We start from the raw sequence: 19071 nt of genomic DNA, 5'->3' as shown, positions 1-19071 counted from the left end.
CCGCAGTGGGGGCTACAGCTGCGAGACAATCTATCCAAACTCACATAGTAACCCAGTCACCCTGACTGTTGAAGGTAGGATTCTTATGAGAAAAATGTGATTTAATTCTCTGTGTTCATTTTTCACATTCATTTTCACATTGCCCCATATTCTAGTCTGCCCTAACATTTTTATGATGGTGATCGTGATAATGATGATTCATTTTAGTAGTAGTGGTGGTGGAAGAAGTAGACATGGACAGAAAATTGTTCAACATTTTCCTACAAGTGTGTGCATCCATGTACTGACCTATTCTTTTCAGATCCCCCAACGCCCAAAGTCACCATACTGTCCCCTGAGGGTCCCTTCTACGAGGGTGACAAGGTTACTGTCAGCTGTGACATAGCAGAGCAAACAACCTGGACCCATTTTATTTGGCACCAAGATCTCGTCATCAATATAGACAGTAAAAGCAGAATCATCTCTCTTCCTAAAGAAGCTGGTCGGTATACCTGTTCAGCACAGAGAGGCAACCCACCATTTCGATCTAACACAAGTCCTTCTATACAGATTACTTACCATGGTGAGACATATTGACATAATGAATATATCATGCAATAGGCTCCAAATATTGAAGAAGAGTGTTGTATGAAACTAAATAACATATTGTGTACATTATCATCTCTCCTTATTCTCCACAGCGATTCCTACAGTTACCCTGTCTGTAGTCCCCCAGAGTCCTGTGTATATTGGAGAGACTGTCACTATGACGTGTCTGATAGATGCTGTGATGGTGCCTGGAGTGGAGAGTGGCTGGTCATATACTAAGTGGTATAAAGGAAAACAGGAAATTACACCTCCATCTCATACTTACAGTATTGATAGTAGCACTTTAACTATCCAGAGTGCACAGCAGTCTCAACAGCAACTACAAATGTGTCAGAGAGAGACTGAGGAATGGGCCTACAGTCTCAAGTGAAAGCAATGTTATTTCTCTTCAGATGAAGGGTGAGTCTGCTAAATGCTAAAGAAAGAATGTGAATGATATTTGCCGCAGCTTAACTGTCTGGTTTGAATTGTCTTTCTTCATACTTTATAGTACAATTACTGTACAATGTGATGCTTACACCATAAATTGGAACCCCACAGGAAAGCCAACCCCTGTTTTGAGGTCAGACAGACACACACCAGTGTTTACAGGAAACCCAGTCACCCTGACATGTCAATTGATGACCCAGTCTACTGGATGGAGGTTCTACTGGTACAGACGTGCACAGTTCTCTGCTTCTGTGGCCCAGACTGATGGAAACTCCTACAGCATCAGCTCTGCTAAAGTGTCGGATGGAGGACAGTACTGGTGCAGAGCTGGGAGAGGAGACCCAGTCTACTTCACACAATATAGCAATGCAGTTTGGGTCAATGTCACAGGTAGGTTTCAATGTCATTGTGATATGAAATAAATGTGAATATTTTCAGTTGTATTTACGAAGTGTGATACTTTATGTTGACACAGAGGGACCCAAAGCTGTGGTCACCCTTCTGAACAACTGGCCAGACATCTTCAGTGGAGAGATCATCACCCTCCAATGTGACATACAGGGAAAACAGCTGGAAGCCTGGAACTACAGTTGGTATAAGGATGGGCATCAAATTAATAACATGCAGTCCAGTTCAGAAAACAAAATCAATTTTACTTCTGAGTCAGGAAGTGGTGACTACAACTGCAGGGGAACAGACACAAAAGATTCCGAAATTTCAGAGATCAGTGAGGCTATCAAAGTTGCTGTGTTAGGTGAGTGAGCCAAAATGTCAAAAGAAAAGGCTCGGTATTTAATTATGCAAATGTGTGTGCCTGTAGCAATGCATGGTTGCTAAAACAAAGAGTATTTTTCATAGCATCTAAAAACTGAACAATATATTTCCTCATTTATTCCAATTTCAACATAAAAAGAAAAGCCTCGACCCGTGATTAGTGGATCTGCACAGAGCTGGCTGACTGAAGGAGACTCCGTGACTCTGAGCTGTGAGGTCAGCGGCTCCTCTGCAGGCTGGACATTCCACTGGTACAAGACTGCCCCCTATAGGCCTGGGTTGGAACATGTGTTCAATGAAAACAGAGGATACTGTGTAGAATTTCTCCCAGACAGAGGCAGAGGAGCTGGAGGCTCCTACACTCTCAGCCCTGCTGCTCTCAGACACACAGGGGTTTATATGTGCAGAGCAGAGAGAGGAGAGCCACCCTTTCAGACAGAGTTCAGCCAACTCCAACCTCTCTGGGTCACAGGTGAGATAAGCTATTAAAATGGAGATGGATTTTTCACTAATCCCCAGTTTTCTTCATTTCACATGCATTTCCTCTCACGTTTAGGTTCTTTCCCTTCATCCGTCCTGGTTGTTGTTCCTAATACAACTCAACATTTTGACTTGACCCCACTTTCCCTGAGCTGTGAGGGAACTGGGAATTCCACGTTGAGATGGTTCTCCCAAAGGGGGGAATACAGAGAATGTCCCTCCGGTTGGACAGGGGCAGAAACCACCTGCAGCACCAGCTCAGCATCTCCATCAGACAGTGGAGTTTACTGGTGTCAGTCTGAGTCTGGAGAGCAGAGCAATCCTGTTAACATCACTGTGCACCGTAAGTACTTCTCTAAAACTGTGAATGACCCATCAGTCATAGTCAAGTTGAACTCCACTGAAAATCCATTGTTCTACCCATTTCATGATAAACTGCTGTCAATAATAAAATGTTGTTTTGGTTTGTGTATTATATTGTTGTTTTAGGTTTGTGTATGTAATGAAATTATACCTTGCAAAGGAAGTTTCAATATTGTAAGACACAACATTAATTTGAATTATTTGGAAAAAGTGAAAAATGTGCTGTGTTGTGTAGAAGTGACATCTGAACATACTGTTTTCACATGCAGTACTACTAGATAGTTTTCACCTAATGCTTCACACTTACCAGTATATTGTTTAACAAATTTGTCATGTTATTGTGTTCCATATAGCTGGTAATGTGATCCTGGAGAGTCCTGTCCATCCTGTGACTGAGGGAGATCCTCTGACTCTGCGCTGTAGATATCGCTATCAGCCATCAAACATCAGCGCTGACTTCTATAAAGATGGGACACTCCTCCACACCTCCAGCACAGGAGAGATGACCATCCCTGCAGTCTCAAAGTCACATGAGGGCCTCTACAAGTGCAGCAACCCAAAGAAAGGAGAATCACCAGAGAGCCAAGTTATAGTGAGAGGTACGTGTTCAGTGTTCAATGTCACATCAATATGTTTAACATCAGGTCATTTATGATAGATGGTTACGCTGTTTAACCAACTGAAATTTTCTCACACCCATGCATTCAATTGCTTCATTAGTTCCTAAATCCGATACAGCGCCTGCCTGGATGACAACTGCAGGTCTGGTTGTTGGGGTGATGGTCATCGTCGTTCTGGGTACAGTACTGCTACTGCTGTATTTTTACAGAAAGCGGAGAGGTAAAACATTTCCTGTTCTCTCAGACTAGAAAATAAAATCAATTCAAGTTACCTAATACAAGTCCCATTAATCTTTGTTAAATAATATGTGATGCATACTAATTTCTTCCAGCAGGGCGTGACACACAAATACCACTATCGTGAGTGTTTATTTATAACTTTATTTTTTTTATTATTATTCATACTGTATATATTAAGCTACTAGGAACTTACATTTTAGTCTGTTTGTGCTAGCTGCGTTGCTGGATATTTCAATGGTTTTGCCATTATTATTTTTTTCTGACCTTTGTCCCCCTCTAGTGGCCAGCAAGGGTCAAACAGTAGTCAGAATCCAGACCAGGACCAGCAGTGGTACCAAGCTTTACAAGGAGGTCAAGATTTAAGTGTGTGTGTGTGTGTGTGTGTGTGTGTGTGTGTGTGTGTGTGTGTGTGTGTGTGTGTGTGTGTGTGTGTGTGTGTGTGTGTGTGTGTGTGTGTGTGTGTGTGTGTGTGTGTGTGTGTGTGTGTGTGTGTGTGTGTGTGTGTGTGTGTGTGTGTGTGTGTGTGTGCATGCATGCGTGTCTTTATCATAACAGTACCTCATTTTTTCAATGCAATGATTTTAACCCAACCTTTTTCTGTATAGGGACAGCACATGTCTATGACACCATAAATACAGCTGAGCAGACAATGGAAGGTACTTTTCATTTTTAATGCAATTATTTTATCCCAACCTTTTTCTGTAGGCTATAGGGACAACCATAAATACATGCTAAGGCAGCCTGGTTCAAGGCAGCCCAAGCATAGAAGGGAGGTCACAACGCAGCGTCAATTGAACCAATATTTATTTACAAGTACATATGTACAAAAAGTCAGTTATGTGGAAAATAAAGTGTAATGCATATGCAAGATATCTGCCTAATGTGTAAACCCAAACATAACTCAAGCTCAAGCAGAGGAGCCTGCCATTGGGTCAGGAGAGAGAGATATGAAACAGTCCAGGATCTTACTGGTCTCAATTAGAGGTGATTGGCACCCATCGCTCCCGCACTCTGTTACAAAACAAGGCACAGGCAGGCAGGAGGTGCGGAGCACACACAAGCATTAGTTAAGCCAGTCTTAAAGGTGCACCGTGTAATAATTTTAGTAGTTTATTTCCAAAATTCACGTGGCCCATTCACTAATGAGTACTTACCACCACCATCAAATTCTAAGTTTTCATTATGACTTTTTGAATTTCCAGAAATAGACATTTTTAGCTGTAAAACTTTCATTACTTTGGTCATACCAGTAAATATTAGTTCGATATTCAGTAAATATTCATGAAAAGAATAGTGTGTGTGTGTGTGTGTGTGTGTGTGTGTGTGTGTGTGTGTGTGTGTGTGTGTCTGTGTGTCTATGTGTGTACATGCACATCTTTATCATACGTGTATCTCATTTTTTAATGCAATGAATCTAATCTAACTTTATTCTGTATAGGGTCATCAGCACATGTCTATGACACCATAAATACAGCTGAGCAGACTATGGAAGGTACAATTCCCTCATCTTTGAAACTTTTAATTTATTTTTCATTTTATTTCATTCATTCATTTATTCACTGATTTTTGACAAAACATGTCCCAGATATGAAAGTGCTAATTCTGTTGAAAATCATGGTAACACTTTATATAAGGGATGCAAAAAGCATTTTAAACACTTAGCATAGGCCAATAATTGACTGATGATGAAGAAAACATTAAAACATTTTTGTAAACGAGTGGGAAATGTTATGTTAATATTTTATAGGTAAGCTTTTTTAATCAAACATTTACAATTGTTTTGTAAATGATTAAAAGTAGTCTGTTTAAGGAGAAATCCGGTGTGAAATGGCTTAAATAGTGTTAAAACAGGATACTGAGCGCTAACTTCTTCCACATACCTCACACCTGCATTCAGAATTACAGCGCTAGTTAGCCAATGCTAAAATTGGGCTTCTGCCGTGAGTGGGTCAGCAACGAAGTAGCCATTGCTAAATCTCTTTTTTTCCATTAATTTATGAGGCTCAAAGTTACTCAATACTTCATTTCATAGAGTCGCAGGGTTGTCGACATGTACACCGAGGAATAGAGAACTTTGATAGTGCACAGTTAGTTTAGGGATTAGGGTAGCCAACATAATAAATATATACCGGTACTTTTTGAGAAGATGTATGAAGTATCCAAAAAACAAAATCGCAAATGTGAACCAACGATGCATAGGCCTACAACTGGTAGATGTCAACACCGTCAGGTTTTGTTCCATAGCTTGTCAGCTTGTTCCATGTGTCACTGAATTGTGCTGGTTAATGAAACATAAGACATTTTAGTATTCAGTATTCATTGTGATCCAAAATTATACTCTAGCCTCCACTGAGGCAAATTTGGAGGCTTTTCCGACACCACCGTCAGACTAAAAAACTTGACAGTGTTGACATCTGAACTGTGAGCTGAACTTACTCTGTCTGTCTGCCCCCTCCGCCCCCCCCTAAAAGAGGATGCTGTCTACTCAAATGACTGGTGAGATATTTTTTTTATTGATAATAAAGTGTCATTGCCCTGGATGTCTAGTGATTTGCAGATGCAATACTTACCAACCTGATAACTAAGAACGTCTGAAATAATGTTGGAGTAGAGTACCAGTCAAAATAGAGTATAAATATATTGAATTGAGGGAAATTCAATTGTCTGTAACTTACTGTAAGTTTGCTCTCTACTGCATTATAGGTGTCTGAGAGCTTGAAGTTTCTTGTGGGAATAACTGAACAGATTGGAAAAAAACGTTGGTGTTGATTTACCTCTCCAATCACCATCTTAAAATGTTTATAGATGCAGCACCTGTAGTGTGATATATATGGAAGATATTTATTAAGATCAGGATTACTGATGCACATGAGTGTCTGTGTTGCTGTATCTCATTCATCATGATGTCCAAAGAGTAGTAGAGGAAATATACGTTAAATTAAGTTAAACTACGTATATCTGCCTGTCTATCTGTCTATCTGTGTTGTGTTTGTCTATATCTACATATCTATCTGATGGATCTCATTAATTTTGTTAGTCAAGTACTTCATATCATGTTGATAATACGATTGAAACATTTGATGTGAACAATGTTTTTTATTTTAGTATGTTTTACTTTTTGTTCATGCATAGTTTGGTTTTCTTCTTGCTTGAATTGATTTGAATGTATATGCTTACATTGGCGTCTTTATTTTTAAACATGAAACAATAGTGACTTGCATACATAATATTAGTCACTACTTTACTGACAGCTTTTCATATATTTCATGATTTTGTGACTGTATTAGCAGGAGTCATAAAGATAACCATTCATGTGACTTCTCATTTTCAGTCACCTGTCAATAAAAAGCAAGTATCACTTTAATTGTTATTCGATCTCTGTCATTCAAAGGTGCAGACAATGGTTCTGGTTTTTATGGTCATTACATGTATAACTGGAATGTCTGATAATACAATACAATACAATACAATACAATACAATACAATACTATAATTCCATTCAAAAGAATGCTGTTGTACGATTGCTGTAACTCTGCAGTACTGTGATATTTTGCAGGTTATATAAGTGTCCTGTGCAGTGTACTGTGGCTGTCTGTCTAATGTCCACTCCAGAAGACAAACAAGCCCTGTTTCACACTTTCACACGTTACCTTCAGGTGGCAGTGTTGTCTCTCCAATGTCAAAGCCTTCTATCTTATCTATGACAATGTTATTTGGGAGCCTATACTGCATTTGTTACTGGGAGCCCATACTACATTTCACTTGCATCACTTACCCACAGGTTTGGAGGGACGGGCGGCTCTTGATATTAAGGTGGGGGGGAAACGTAGAATAGGCTAACTATATGTTTGCATCGAGGCAGTGGAGTCATCTTGGAAATATTAATTTGTAAATAAATATGTTAACATGCCAGTTTGGTAGTTAGCTTGCAAATAGTTGTGAATTAAAGCTTATATATTTCCAAAACTGGCACTCATCTGCAAATGGGGAGATGGGACACAGAGACCTTATAAGCTTGGGATCAACAATTTAATCAGGCGTAGGGGGGACTCGGAATCTAAATTGAAACCAATGTCTACAAGCAACCCCATCTTTCTAAGACAAGCAGATCTCATTGTGATCACGAAAATATCTGCTTCATTGCAGGTTAGTTGGTCAGGGCCCAGGGAAAAGTGGGGCTCAGCATTGGGCCCTGAATGTCTTGGGTGGGGCTTTCATATGACTTTGTCCCAGGCCCTGTCAAAACTGACAGAAGCCCTGGTGGAGGGGATCTTGACATGATCACTTTGCTTTTTAATGGCTCTGGTAGGCATGTTAGGTGGTGAGTCGTGTGAACAACATCCTGTAGCCAACTGACCACAGGAGAGCGTTGGTGTGAAAAGAAGACTGAGACCTCTGCTAGCAGTGGCTCTCTTCTCACGGTAACAAATGACCGTTCAAAAGAGTTAAACAGTCACAGTATTAAAGATAGCAAGCACTCTTGGGGACCGGGAGCAGTTCATGAATGATGGTCCCAGGTCTGGGTGCCACATGTGCCAAGGGGCCAGCACAAAATTAACCCTCCACATCACATTACATTACATCACACTTAGCTGACACTTTTATCCAAAGTGACTAACAGTTTCAGAAAGTACATGGTGTAATTGGTTACAGTAGAGCATTGTGGGGCTATGTGTTTTGCTGAGAACCTGGCTAGGCATGTTATGTGGTGAGTCGTGTGTGAACAACATCATGTAGCCAACTGACCACAGGAGAGAGTGGGTGTGAAAAGAGGGCTGAGGCCTCTGCTAGCAGTGGCTCTCTTCTCATGCTAACAAATGACAATTCGATAGAGTAAAACATAAGTCAAAGCATTTAAGATTGCAAGCACTCTAGGGCAGTGTTTCCCAACCAGGGGTGCGTGTACCACTAGGGGTACGCAAGCACACTGCAGGGGGTACTTGGAAAAATTCTTTATTATAACAAATGTATGGAGCAGTCACATCAGGACAGAGAAAACAATATAGAACATGAATTAGGGGGTACTCATGACACAACTAAGAGGCTTACGGGGTACGCAAGACAAAAAAGGTTGGGCAACACTGCTCTAGGGGACCAGGGGAGCATTTATTGGTTACCGTCCCTGGCAGAAGTAAAGGTACTCTAACAGATGTAATAACAACACTAGTGGTATGATGGTTTGAACTTTGTAATATCATACCACTTGTGTTATAGGCCTAATTACTTTACATATGTATGAGTGATATTAAGATATATTCTTTTAAGTTAGCCTACTGAATTCCATGGCGTCAGACAGTCAGTAATACTGTAATAGTAGAGGTTGCAAGCGCCAAAGACAGAGGTTGTCAACCACAGTGCTCTGAGCACATGAAAGTGATGGTGTGATATGAAGGCTGTGGTTTCTACTAGCAATGTTCTTCTCACGCCACCAGAGGACAACTTAAAATAGTCCGTCAAGACCTAGAACGGCAATTATTATTGGGTTTTTTGGGGGTTTTTTTGCAGATTGCATCTGTTGTTTACTTTGCTAGTCCTTACAAAAGTGAATTACAATAAAAATGCTAATTAAGACTTGTGGTTACAGTTACAATTATATTGGAGTCATGTCCATTACACTGAATAGATAAACAATTACAACATAATATCTATCCAACACATAATCCCATAAAATATACTGCACAAAATGAAACTATAATTATTTGAGCAACACATTAACAACCAACAGTAGGCCTACATTAAAGTATGACCACTGAGAGGAGAGGTGTTCATGGAGGCACGCCACACCATCTATTAATAGTGAAACCACAGAGACATGCAACAAAATACACAAGAAACAGGACATGGTTCAGATCAACAGTGAAGACAGCATGGGGACAGGTCTTCTGTTTCTGCTGCTCTGTAAGTCTGACAAACGTTGTTTTTTTTTCTACAAGCCTGATAAACACCGTTAGATGTGTCAACTGAAAAAGTGCACCTGTATCTGAAAAGTGTAGGCTATCTGTAAGAGCTTGTTTGTGATTCTACCCTATGTGTAGTCAATGGCTTTTACACCTCATTCCACATTATTATGCAAATTACATTTTTTACGGTTTTCCCAAATAATCAATAAATGACAGTCATGATCATTTTCAAGTCATCAGCCATTAGAGTACAATAAAAAAGTTTTTGAATGAACCTTCCAATGATAACGGTATTTTAAAAAAAATTTTTTTTTTTTTTTTTAAAGGCCCAAAATGCTCTGTTCCAAATTATTAGGCAAAACAGTTTTGTAGTGTTGCAATCCAAATTTCTTTCTTTTTTTCAATTTACATCAATACTGTTGGCAATTGGGCCCCTTCTAAATTACATTTCAATGTTCAAAACTTGGTTATAAGCTGTAACTGGAATTTAACATTGAAGTCGATGGCAGAGCATTGCATGGGAGAAGCCCAGATATCCTTGATGGTTTGCTCTCAGCTGTTTTTGTCTGTTTGGTCTGGTGACCCACACTTCACAGCATTCCAGTTACTTGGACAAAGAGCTTATAACCAAGTATAGAACATTGAAATGTAATTTAGAAGGTACCAAATTCCAACTGTTTTGATGTAAATGGGGGAAAAAAGAAAGAAATTTGGATTACAACACTACAAAACTATTTTGCGTAATAATGTGGAACAGAGCATTTTAAGTTTTTTATCATTTAAAAAATTACCGTTATCATTGGAAAGTTCATTCAAAAACGTTTTAATTGTACTCTAATGGCTGATAAATTGAAAACTATGACGACTGTCATTTGTATTGATTATTTGGGGAAACAGTGAAAAATGTCAGTTGCGTAATAATGTGGAATGCGGTGTACACTGTTATTCAAGGTTATTATTAACAGTGAGTTGGAAGTGACTGGAAAGATAAAGTTCCATGTGTTGGGTCTGTACTTTTTTGTTTCCTGTGTATCAGTGATCAGTTTTTAGTTCTCAGTGCCTCTTCTCTTCTCAGAGCCTCCAGAGCTGACTTGGAAATGTGTGTGTATCGTCTCTCTTGTTTTTCTTTTCTCTCAAGCACATTGAATAACAGTTACAGTATGTATGATAATGTGCTATACTATTGCCATATATTAGTTTGCATTCTTGATTGTTGTACGGACTGACTATATGTGATGGATGCTCTTTTCCCCAGTGTTTTGTAGACGTGTGTGTGTGTGTGTGTGTGTGTGTGTGTGTGTGTGTGTGTGTGTGTGTGTGTGTGTGTGTGTGTGTGTGTGTGTGTGTGTGTGTGTGTGTGTGTGTGTGTGTGTGTGTGTGTGTGTGTGTGCGTGAGTGCATGCATGCACGGCAAGGGTGCATCAAGCTCTAGCAAACTTTGAAAATCAAAACTTTGCAAAATGAAATTTCAAGCAAATCTGATTAATGTTAAAGGGTGGGTTGGTTTGAAATTTTGAATTGCAGTATTTTAGCCACATTATGACTTCTCCAGAACAAAGCACCCAAAAGATGGCTAATGACAAGGGAGTTATGTTAGTACAAAGTAACAATACTGCAAAAGCAGAGCAGGATTTTCAAATGTTAGGCCGTTTCATGCGCTATAGTGCGTGTATGAAAGCGCAGTGCAATACAAGTGCCCTACTTGGACAAATAAAGTAGGCCTACTGCTAACTGAATCTTTGTCAGTAGTTGCTGTTAACTTAACATATTTTTAATGAAAGGATATGGGGTAACACTTTATAATAATGTTCCTTAGTAAAGACTCAGTAAATAATTAACTAATGATGAATAAAACATTAACAAATGTTTTTATTATTAACTAAGCTTTATTAATGCTTTATAAAATATCTACAAATGATATATTCAAGATTTTACACACCTTATAACAGACTATTTTATTCATTTACAAGCAACTTGTAAATGTTTGATAAATATGAAATATTAACATAACATTTCCTAGTCATTTACAAGCATTTGTTTACATTTCCTAATCATTTACAAACGTTTGTTAATGTTTTGTTCATCAATAGTTAATTATTTATTAAGTCTTTATAATGCTTTTTTGCATCCATTATTCTAAAGTGTTACCGGATATGGGACAGAGACAGGCTATTTCTTGCCAGCGTGATGTGGCATAGGCATTAATATAATATTAGAAGTAGGCTATAGAAGCCGTGAGAATGGGGATAGCAGTGAACACAAGTGGGTAAAGCGGTAAGCTGTGTGCACTCAAGTTTCAAATCAGTGTGTGTGTGTGTGTGTGTGTGTGTGTGTGTGTGTGTGTGTGTGTGTGTGTGTGTGTGTGTGTGTGTGTGTGTGTGTGTGTGTGTGTGTGTGTGTGTGTGTGTGTGTGTGTGTGTGTGTGTGTCCATGTGAACACTTGGGTCACAGCCTGCTTGACCCCTGCTTTCTCTGGCCTTTGCCATTAGGACTGCGGGGGGCGCAAGTGTGTGTGTGTGTGTGTGTGTGTGTGTGTGTGTGTGTGTGTGTGTGTGTGTGTGTGTGTGTGTGTGTGTGTGTGTGTGTGTGTGTGTGTGTGTGTGTGTGTGTGTGTGTGTGTGTGTGTGTGTGTTATTATCAATGAATTGTGTGTGTGTGTGTGTGTGTGTGTGTGTGTGGGGGGGGGGTTGTGACACAGCATTCCACAGCACACAAGCCAGCATTGCACGCTGCACACATCGAAATTGCAATGGCGCCCCAAGGGAGCAGTGCGGTGGGACGGTACCATGCTCAGGGTACCTCAGTCATTGAGGAGGATGGGGGAGAGCACTGGTTAATTACTGCCCCCACGCACAACCTGGCGGGTCGGGAGTCGAACCGGCAACCTTTGGGCTACAAGTCTGACCGCTTTCCCATGACTGTGTGTGTGTGTGTGTGTGTGTGTGCGTGTGCGTGTGCGTGTGTGTGTGTGTGTGTGTGTGTGTGTGTGTGTGTGTGTGTGTGTGTGTGTGTGTGTGTGTGTGTGTGCGAGTGTGTGTGTGTCTGTGTCTCTGTGTGTGTGTGTGTGTGTGTGTGTGTGAGAGAGAGATGTGAGGGTATTCACTTCTAAATTTTATCACTCCATCTTCACTGCTTCTCCTCCTTTATATAAGCAGTCATGAGTGATGCAATCATCACTGGATCAGCAGAAGGTGACTATTAAGATGTTTGATGACAAATAAATATCAAAAGTATACCAAATCATGACAATTTTGTTACAGTATGTGTACCATACTGCTGCATGTTTTGTGTTATTTACGATATGTTATGTGAGTTTGAGCTCTGTCTCGTACATACAGATGACATTAAGGCTATTCTGGCCCTAAATCACAAATCGACAACAGTTTTTATTGGAGAGGCCGTCTCTCTAACATGCAACATAAAGGGAGAGAATCATGACACATATTACCAATTGGAGAAGATTGGCAGAGAGGGTGAAGAGTCTCACATAATAGTGTCATGGAGCCGAAGAAAGACATTTCAATTCACACCTGAAGACAAACGGACCCACACTGGGAGCTACATCTGCAAGACAGACTATCCAAACTCGCGTAGTAACAAAGTCAGCCTGACCGTGGCAGGTGGGATTATTATGAGAAAACTGTTTTAAATCCCTGTACTCATTTTTCCATACATACTAGTCTGCCCTAACATTTGTATGATAGTGGTAATGGTTCATTTTGGTAGTAGTAGACAGCAAAGGGTTCAACATTTTCCTTCAAGTGATGACATCCATGTAAGTTTTTGATTTATTCTTGACAGATCCTCCAATGCCCAAAGTCACCATACTGTCCCCTGAGGCTCCCTTCTACGAGGGTGACAAGGTTACTCTCAGCTGTGACGTAGCAGAGCAGGCGACCTGGGATCATTACATCTGGCAACGAGACTCTGTCTACATAGATAGTATTAGCAGAACCGTCATCTCTCTTTCTACAGAGGCTGGTCAGTATACTTGTTCAGCACAGAGAGGCAATCCACCATTTTCATCCGACATGAGTGGTCCCTTAGAGATTAGTTACCATGGTGAGACATATTGACATAATGAATATAACATACAGTAGGCTACAAATATTGAAGAAGAGTGTAGCATTCTGAAACTAAATAACATATTGTGTAAATGATCATCTCTCCTTATTCTCCACAGCGATTCCTACAGTTACCCTGACTGCAGTCCCCCAGAGTCCTGTGTTCACTGGAGAGACAGTCACTATGACGTGTCTGATAGATTCTGTGATGGTACCTGGAGTGGAGAATGGCTGGTCATACAAGTGGTATAAAGGGACACAGGAAATTACGCCTTCGTTTCTTACTTACAATGTCAAAAGTAGCACTTTAACTATCCAGAGTGTACAGTGGTCTCATAAGGGCAACTACAAATGTGTCAGAGAGAGACTGAGGAATGAGCCTACAGTCTCAAGTGAAAGCAATGGTGTTTCTCTTCAGATGAGGGGTGAGTCTGCTAAATGCTAATGACAGAACGTGAATGATATTTACAGCAGCTTAACTCTCTGGTTTGAATAGTCTTTCTTCATGCTTTATTTGTGTGTATTAAATCCCTGTACTCATTTTTCCATGCATACTAGTCTGCCCTAACATTTTTATAATGGTGATGATGATTAATTTTGGTAGTAGCAGACAGCAAAGCAACATTTTCCTTCAAGTGATGACATCCATGTAAGTTTTTGATTTATTCTTGACAGATCCTCCAACACCCAAAGTCACCATACTGTCCCCCGAGGCTCCATTCTACGAGGGTGACAAGGTTACTGTCAGCTGTGACATATCAGAGCAGGGGACCTGGGATCAGTACATCTGGCACCGTGATACTGTCAACATAGATAGTAAAAGCAGAACCATCATCTCTCTTCCTAAAGAAAATGGCTGGTATACTTGCTCAGCACAGAGAGGCAACCCAGCATTTTCATGCAACACGAGTCCTCCCAAACAGATTACTTACCATGGTGAGACGTATTGACATAATGAATATAACATACAGTAGGCTACAAATATTGAAGAAGAGAACATCTTGTGTAAATGATCATCTCTCCTTATTCTCCACAGTGATTCCTACAGTTACCCTGTCTGCAGTCCCCCAGAGTCCTGTGTTCATTGGAGAGACAGTCACTATGACGTGTCTGATAGATTCTGTGATGGTACCTGGATTGGAGAGTGGCTGGTCATACAAGTGGTATAGAGGAAATCAGGAAATTATGCAATCATCTCATAGCCCTACTTACAGTGTCAATAGCAGCACTTTAACTATCCAGAGTGCACAGCAGTCTCATCAGGGCAACTACAAATGTGCCAGAGAGAGACAGTGGAATGGGCCTACAGTCTCAAGTGAAAGCAATGGTGTTTCTCTTCAGATGAGGGGTGAGTCTGCTAAATGCTAAAGAAAGAATGTGAATGATATTTCTGTCTCTCTTCATACTTTATTGTACAATTATAATGTGATGCTTACACCATAAATTGGAACCCCATAGGAAAGCCAACCCCTCTTTTAAGATCAGACAGACACACTCCAGTGTTGACAGGAAACCCAGTCACCCTGACATGTCACATGGTACCCCAGTCTACTGGATGGAGGTTCTACTGGTACAGACATGCACAGATCTCTGTTCTTGTGGCCCCGACTGATGGAAACTCCTACAGCATCCGCTCTGCTAAAGTGTCTGATGGAGGACAGTACTGGTGCAGAGCTGGGAGAGGAGACCCAGTCTACTACACACATTACAGCAATGCAATTTGGGTCAATGTCACTGGTAAGCTTCAATGTCATTGTGATATGAAATACATGTGATTTTCAGTTGTATTTATTTACAGTGGATTATAATCTGCTTTGACACAGAGGCCCCCAAAGCTGTGGTGACCCTTCTGAACAGGTGGCCAGACATCTTCAGTGGAGAGATCATCACTCTTGCATGTGACATACAGGGAAAACAGCTGGAAGCCTGGAACTACAGTTGGTATAAGGATGGGCGTCAAATTAATAAAGTGCAGTCCAGTTCAGAAAACAAAATCAAATTTATTTCTGAGTCAGGAAGTGGTGACTACAACTGCAGGGGGACACGGTCAAAAGATTCCCAAACTTCAGAGATCAGTGGGGCTATCAAAGTTGCTGTGTTAGGTGAGTGAGCCAAAATGTCAAAAGAAAAGTTCAGGTATTGAATTATGAAAATATGTGTACATCATGTAGCAATGCATGGTTGCTAAAACAAACATTAGTTTTCGTAGCATCCAAAAACTGAACAATATATTTCCTCATTTATTCCAATTTCAACATAAAAAGAAAAGCCTCGACCAGTGATTAGTGGACCTGCACAGAGCTGGCTGACTGAAGGAGACTCAGTGACTCTGAGCTGTGAGGTCAGCGGCTCCTCTACAGGCTGGACATTCCACTGGTACAAGACTGCCCCCTACAGGAGTGGGTTGGAACATGTGTTTCTTGAAAACAAAGGCTACGACATAGAGCTTCTCCCAGACAGCAGCAGAGGAGCTGGAGGCTCCTACACTCTCAGCCCTGCTGCTCTCAGACACACAGGGGTTTATGTGTGCAGAGCAGAGAGAGGAGAGCCACCCTTTCAGACAGAGTTCAGCCAACTCCAACCTCTCTGGGTCACAGGTGAGATGAGCTCTTCAAATGAAGATGGATTTTCCAATAAGACCTGGCTCTCTTAATTTCACATGCATTTCCTCTCACATTTAGGTTCTTTCCCTTCATCCGTCCTGGTTGTTGTTCCTAATACAACTCAACTTTTTGACTGGACTCTACTTTCCCTGAGCTGTGAGGGAACTGGGAATTCCACTGGATGGAGATTGAGATGGTTCTCTCAGAGAGGGGAATATGGAGAATGTCCCTCCGGTTGGACAGGGGCAGGAACCACCTGCAGCACCAGATCAGTGTATTCAACAGACAGTGGAGTTTACTGGTGTCAGTCTGAGTCTGGAGAGCAGAGCAATCCTGTTAACATCACTGTGCACTGTAAGTACTTCTCTAAAACTATGAATGTACAGTCAGTCATAACCAAGTTGAACTCCACTGAAAATCCATTGTTCTACCAATTCCATGACAAACTGCTGTCAATGATACAATGTTGTATTGGTTTGTGTACTGTATTTTTGTTTTAGGCCTGTGTATGTAATGAAATTATACCTTGCAAAGGAAGTTTCAGTATTGTAAGAAGCACAACATTAATTTGAATTAATTGGAAAAAGACAACAACAAAAACACTCTGTGTTGTGTAGATGTGATATCTGAACATACCGTTTTCACATACAGTAGATATTGTTTTCACCTAATGCTACACACTTATATTGTTTAACAAATGTGTCATGCTTTTGTGTTCCATATAGCTGGTAATGTGATCCTGGAGAGTCCTGTCCATCCTGTGACTGAGGGAGATCCTCTGACTCTGCGCTGTAGATATCGCCACCAGCCATCAGACATCAGCGCTGACTTCTATAAAGATGGGACACTCCTCAACACCTCCAGCACAGGAGAGATGACCATCCCTGCAGTCTCAAAGTCACATGAGGGCCTCTACAAGTGCAGCAACCCAGAGAGAGGAGAGTCACCAGAAAGCCAAGTTATAGTGAGAGGTAGCCTACGTGTTCAATGTCACCTCAATACGTTTAGGTCCTTTATGATAGGTGGTAACACTGTTTAACCAACTGCATTTTCTCACACCCATGTAATTCACTTGCTTCATTAGTTCCTAACTCCGATTCGTCACCTGCCGGGATGACAACTGCAGGTCTGGTTGTTGGGGTGATGGTCATCTTTGTTCTGGGTGCAGTACTGCTACTGCTGTATTTTTACAGAAAGCGGAAAGGTAAAACATTTCCTGTTCTCTCAGAACAGAAAATAAAATCAATTCAAGTTATCTAATGCAAGTCCCATTCAGCTTTGCTAAATAAAATGTGATGCATCCAAATTTCTTCCAGCGGAGCGTGACACACAAATACCACTATCGTGAGTATTTATTTATTACCTCAGCCAAGGATGTTATGTAATGTGTGTTCATTTGTTGGTATGTTCAGGGTGCGTGAATGTTTCTGTCCACAGGAGGGCGAAGGTGCACATGCTCTCTGACTAAATGTTTAGTTACTTTATTTGTTTATTTATTTATTTATACATTTAATATGTCATTGAGAACTTTCAAATTTAGTCCGCTTGCTGTGATGCCTGCATTTACAGTATGTTGGATATTTCAACGGTTTCCCATAAATTACTTTCCTGACCTTTGTCCCCAGTGGCCAGCAACGGTCCAACAATAGTCAGAGTCCAGACCAGGATCAGCAGGGGTACCAAGCTTTACAAGCAGGTCAGTCTTACGCAAGGTGTGTGTGTGTGTGTGTGTGTGTGTGTGTGTGTGTGTGTGTGTGCGTGTTTGTGTGTGTGTTCACTTGTACGTCTTTATCATACAGTGTACATTTTATCATTTGGAAGAGTCACATCATTTTGTAATGCAATGAATCTAACCAAACTTTTTTCTGTATAGGGTCATCAGCACATGTCTATGACACCATAAATACAGCTGAGCAGAGTGTGGAAGGTAAAATTCCGTTGTCTGTTAAACTCGTCAATCATTTATTTTATTTTACTTAATTTTGTTAAGGATATGCCTTTGAGATGAGCCTTCTTCAAATGTAGGCCTGTGGTAAAGACCTCAAACAGCGTCTTTCATTTAGAGTTTTTCAACCTCCATACTCTTGAGATATCTGCAGTTTCAATGTTTTCAGCAGGACGTGGAAATGGACAGGAAGACATCACTTACGCTGCAGTTACAGCTAAAATGAAATCGAGGACTAAAGGTAAGTCTATTGGACTCTCAGCTCTATCTCTATCTATTTATCTCTATGTTTATTTTGAAAACTCCCATGATCTTCCATACCTGAACACACACACACTCTCACTCTCTCTCTCTCTCTCCGAGTAGCCAAAAGCAAACAGCCCAAAGAGGATATCGTCTACTCCGAGGTCAAATGTTCCAACATGACTGGTGAGATATTTTTTGTTGTTCATAATTAAGTGTCATTGTCCTGGATGTCTGATGATGCAATACCTAGCTACCATCTGATTGCTAAGAATGTCTGAAATAATTTAGAAAAAAAGAGTACCAGTCAAAATAGAATAGATGAATACACTTTATTGAATTGAAGGAAATTGGATTCAATTAAATTTGCTGTAACTTAAGTTTGATCTCTACATTACAGGTGTCTGAGAACTAAAAGCTTCTTGTGGGAACAGACTGGAACAAACCGTTGGCATTAATTTGCCTCTCCCAGCACCATATTCAAATGTTTACAGATGCAGTATGAGATATATGGAATGGAATAAATATATAGACCCCTGTAGTGTTTGTACACAGATGTGACGTAATTGGGGTGCACGCATTGTTGGAGCAGATTCAACATGTACCGCACATTTGTAAAGAAACTACCCAGGTGTTTTTTTTCCAAAGTAAGAAAATGGATGGTCACTATAACTTAAGATATGAAATGGGCACCACAGACACAATAATTCCTAATGGTGTCCTCAATCCAGTCGATACGCTTAATTTTTTGTAAAAACAAACATCTAATATGTTTCTGGAACACACCATTCCCTTTCGGAATAGCGTAACAAGTGTACTTTT

The 19071-nt window shown here is 40.5% G+C and overlaps 1 protein-coding gene and 1 long non-coding RNA gene across 2 annotated transcripts; both read left to right on the top strand.

Annotated features, from left to right (window-relative positions):
* Positions 1-909: 909 nt before the first annotated feature.
* Positions 910-17529, top strand: LOC134438073 (basement membrane-specific heparan sulfate proteoglycan core protein-like). Its single transcript, XM_063187661.1, has 18 exons — positions 910-987; positions 1129-1407; positions 1493-1606; positions 1931-2263; positions 2348-2614; positions 2988-3278; positions 3397-3474; positions 3587-3614; positions 13578-13669; positions 14134-14253; positions 14495-14602; positions 14917-15195; positions 15282-15560; positions 15723-16055; positions 16140-16415; positions 16787-17050; positions 17188-17265; positions 17474-17529. Exons 1-18 carry the CDS (start codon positions 981-983, stop codon positions 17527-17529), a joined length of 3282 nt encoding a protein of 1093 aa, XP_063043731.1. The 5' UTR covers positions 910-980.
* Positions 3784-5981, top strand: LOC134437559 (uncharacterized). Its single transcript, XR_010032413.1, has 3 exons — positions 3784-3845; positions 4933-4986; positions 5966-5981. It is a non-coding gene; the product is annotated as an uncharacterized LOC134437559 (long non-coding RNA).
* Positions 17530-19071: the final 1542 nt, after the last annotated feature.

The sequence above is a fragment of the Engraulis encrasicolus genome, chromosome 21, assembly GCF_034702125.1.
Source record: "Engraulis encrasicolus isolate BLACKSEA-1 chromosome 21, IST_EnEncr_1.0, whole genome shotgun sequence".
NCBI classification, from domain to species: domain Eukaryota; kingdom Metazoa; phylum Chordata; class Actinopteri; order Clupeiformes; family Engraulidae; genus Engraulis; species Engraulis encrasicolus.
The sequence above is the reverse complement of the archived record's forward strand: the minus strand, read 5'-3'. Positions and strand labels throughout refer to the sequence as shown.

Bases quoted from the DNA above. Each gene is read 5' to 3' on its own strand.
- LOC134438073 (XM_063187661.1), top strand. The intron at 13,670-14,133 runs GTACCTGGAGTG...TATTCTTGACAG, and splicing joins GTCTGATAGATTCTGTGATG to ATCCTCCAACACCCAAAGTC. The intron at 16,056-16,139 runs GTGAGATGAGCT...TCTCACATTTAG, and splicing joins CCAACCTCTCTGGGTCACAG to GTTCTTTCCCTTCATCCGTC.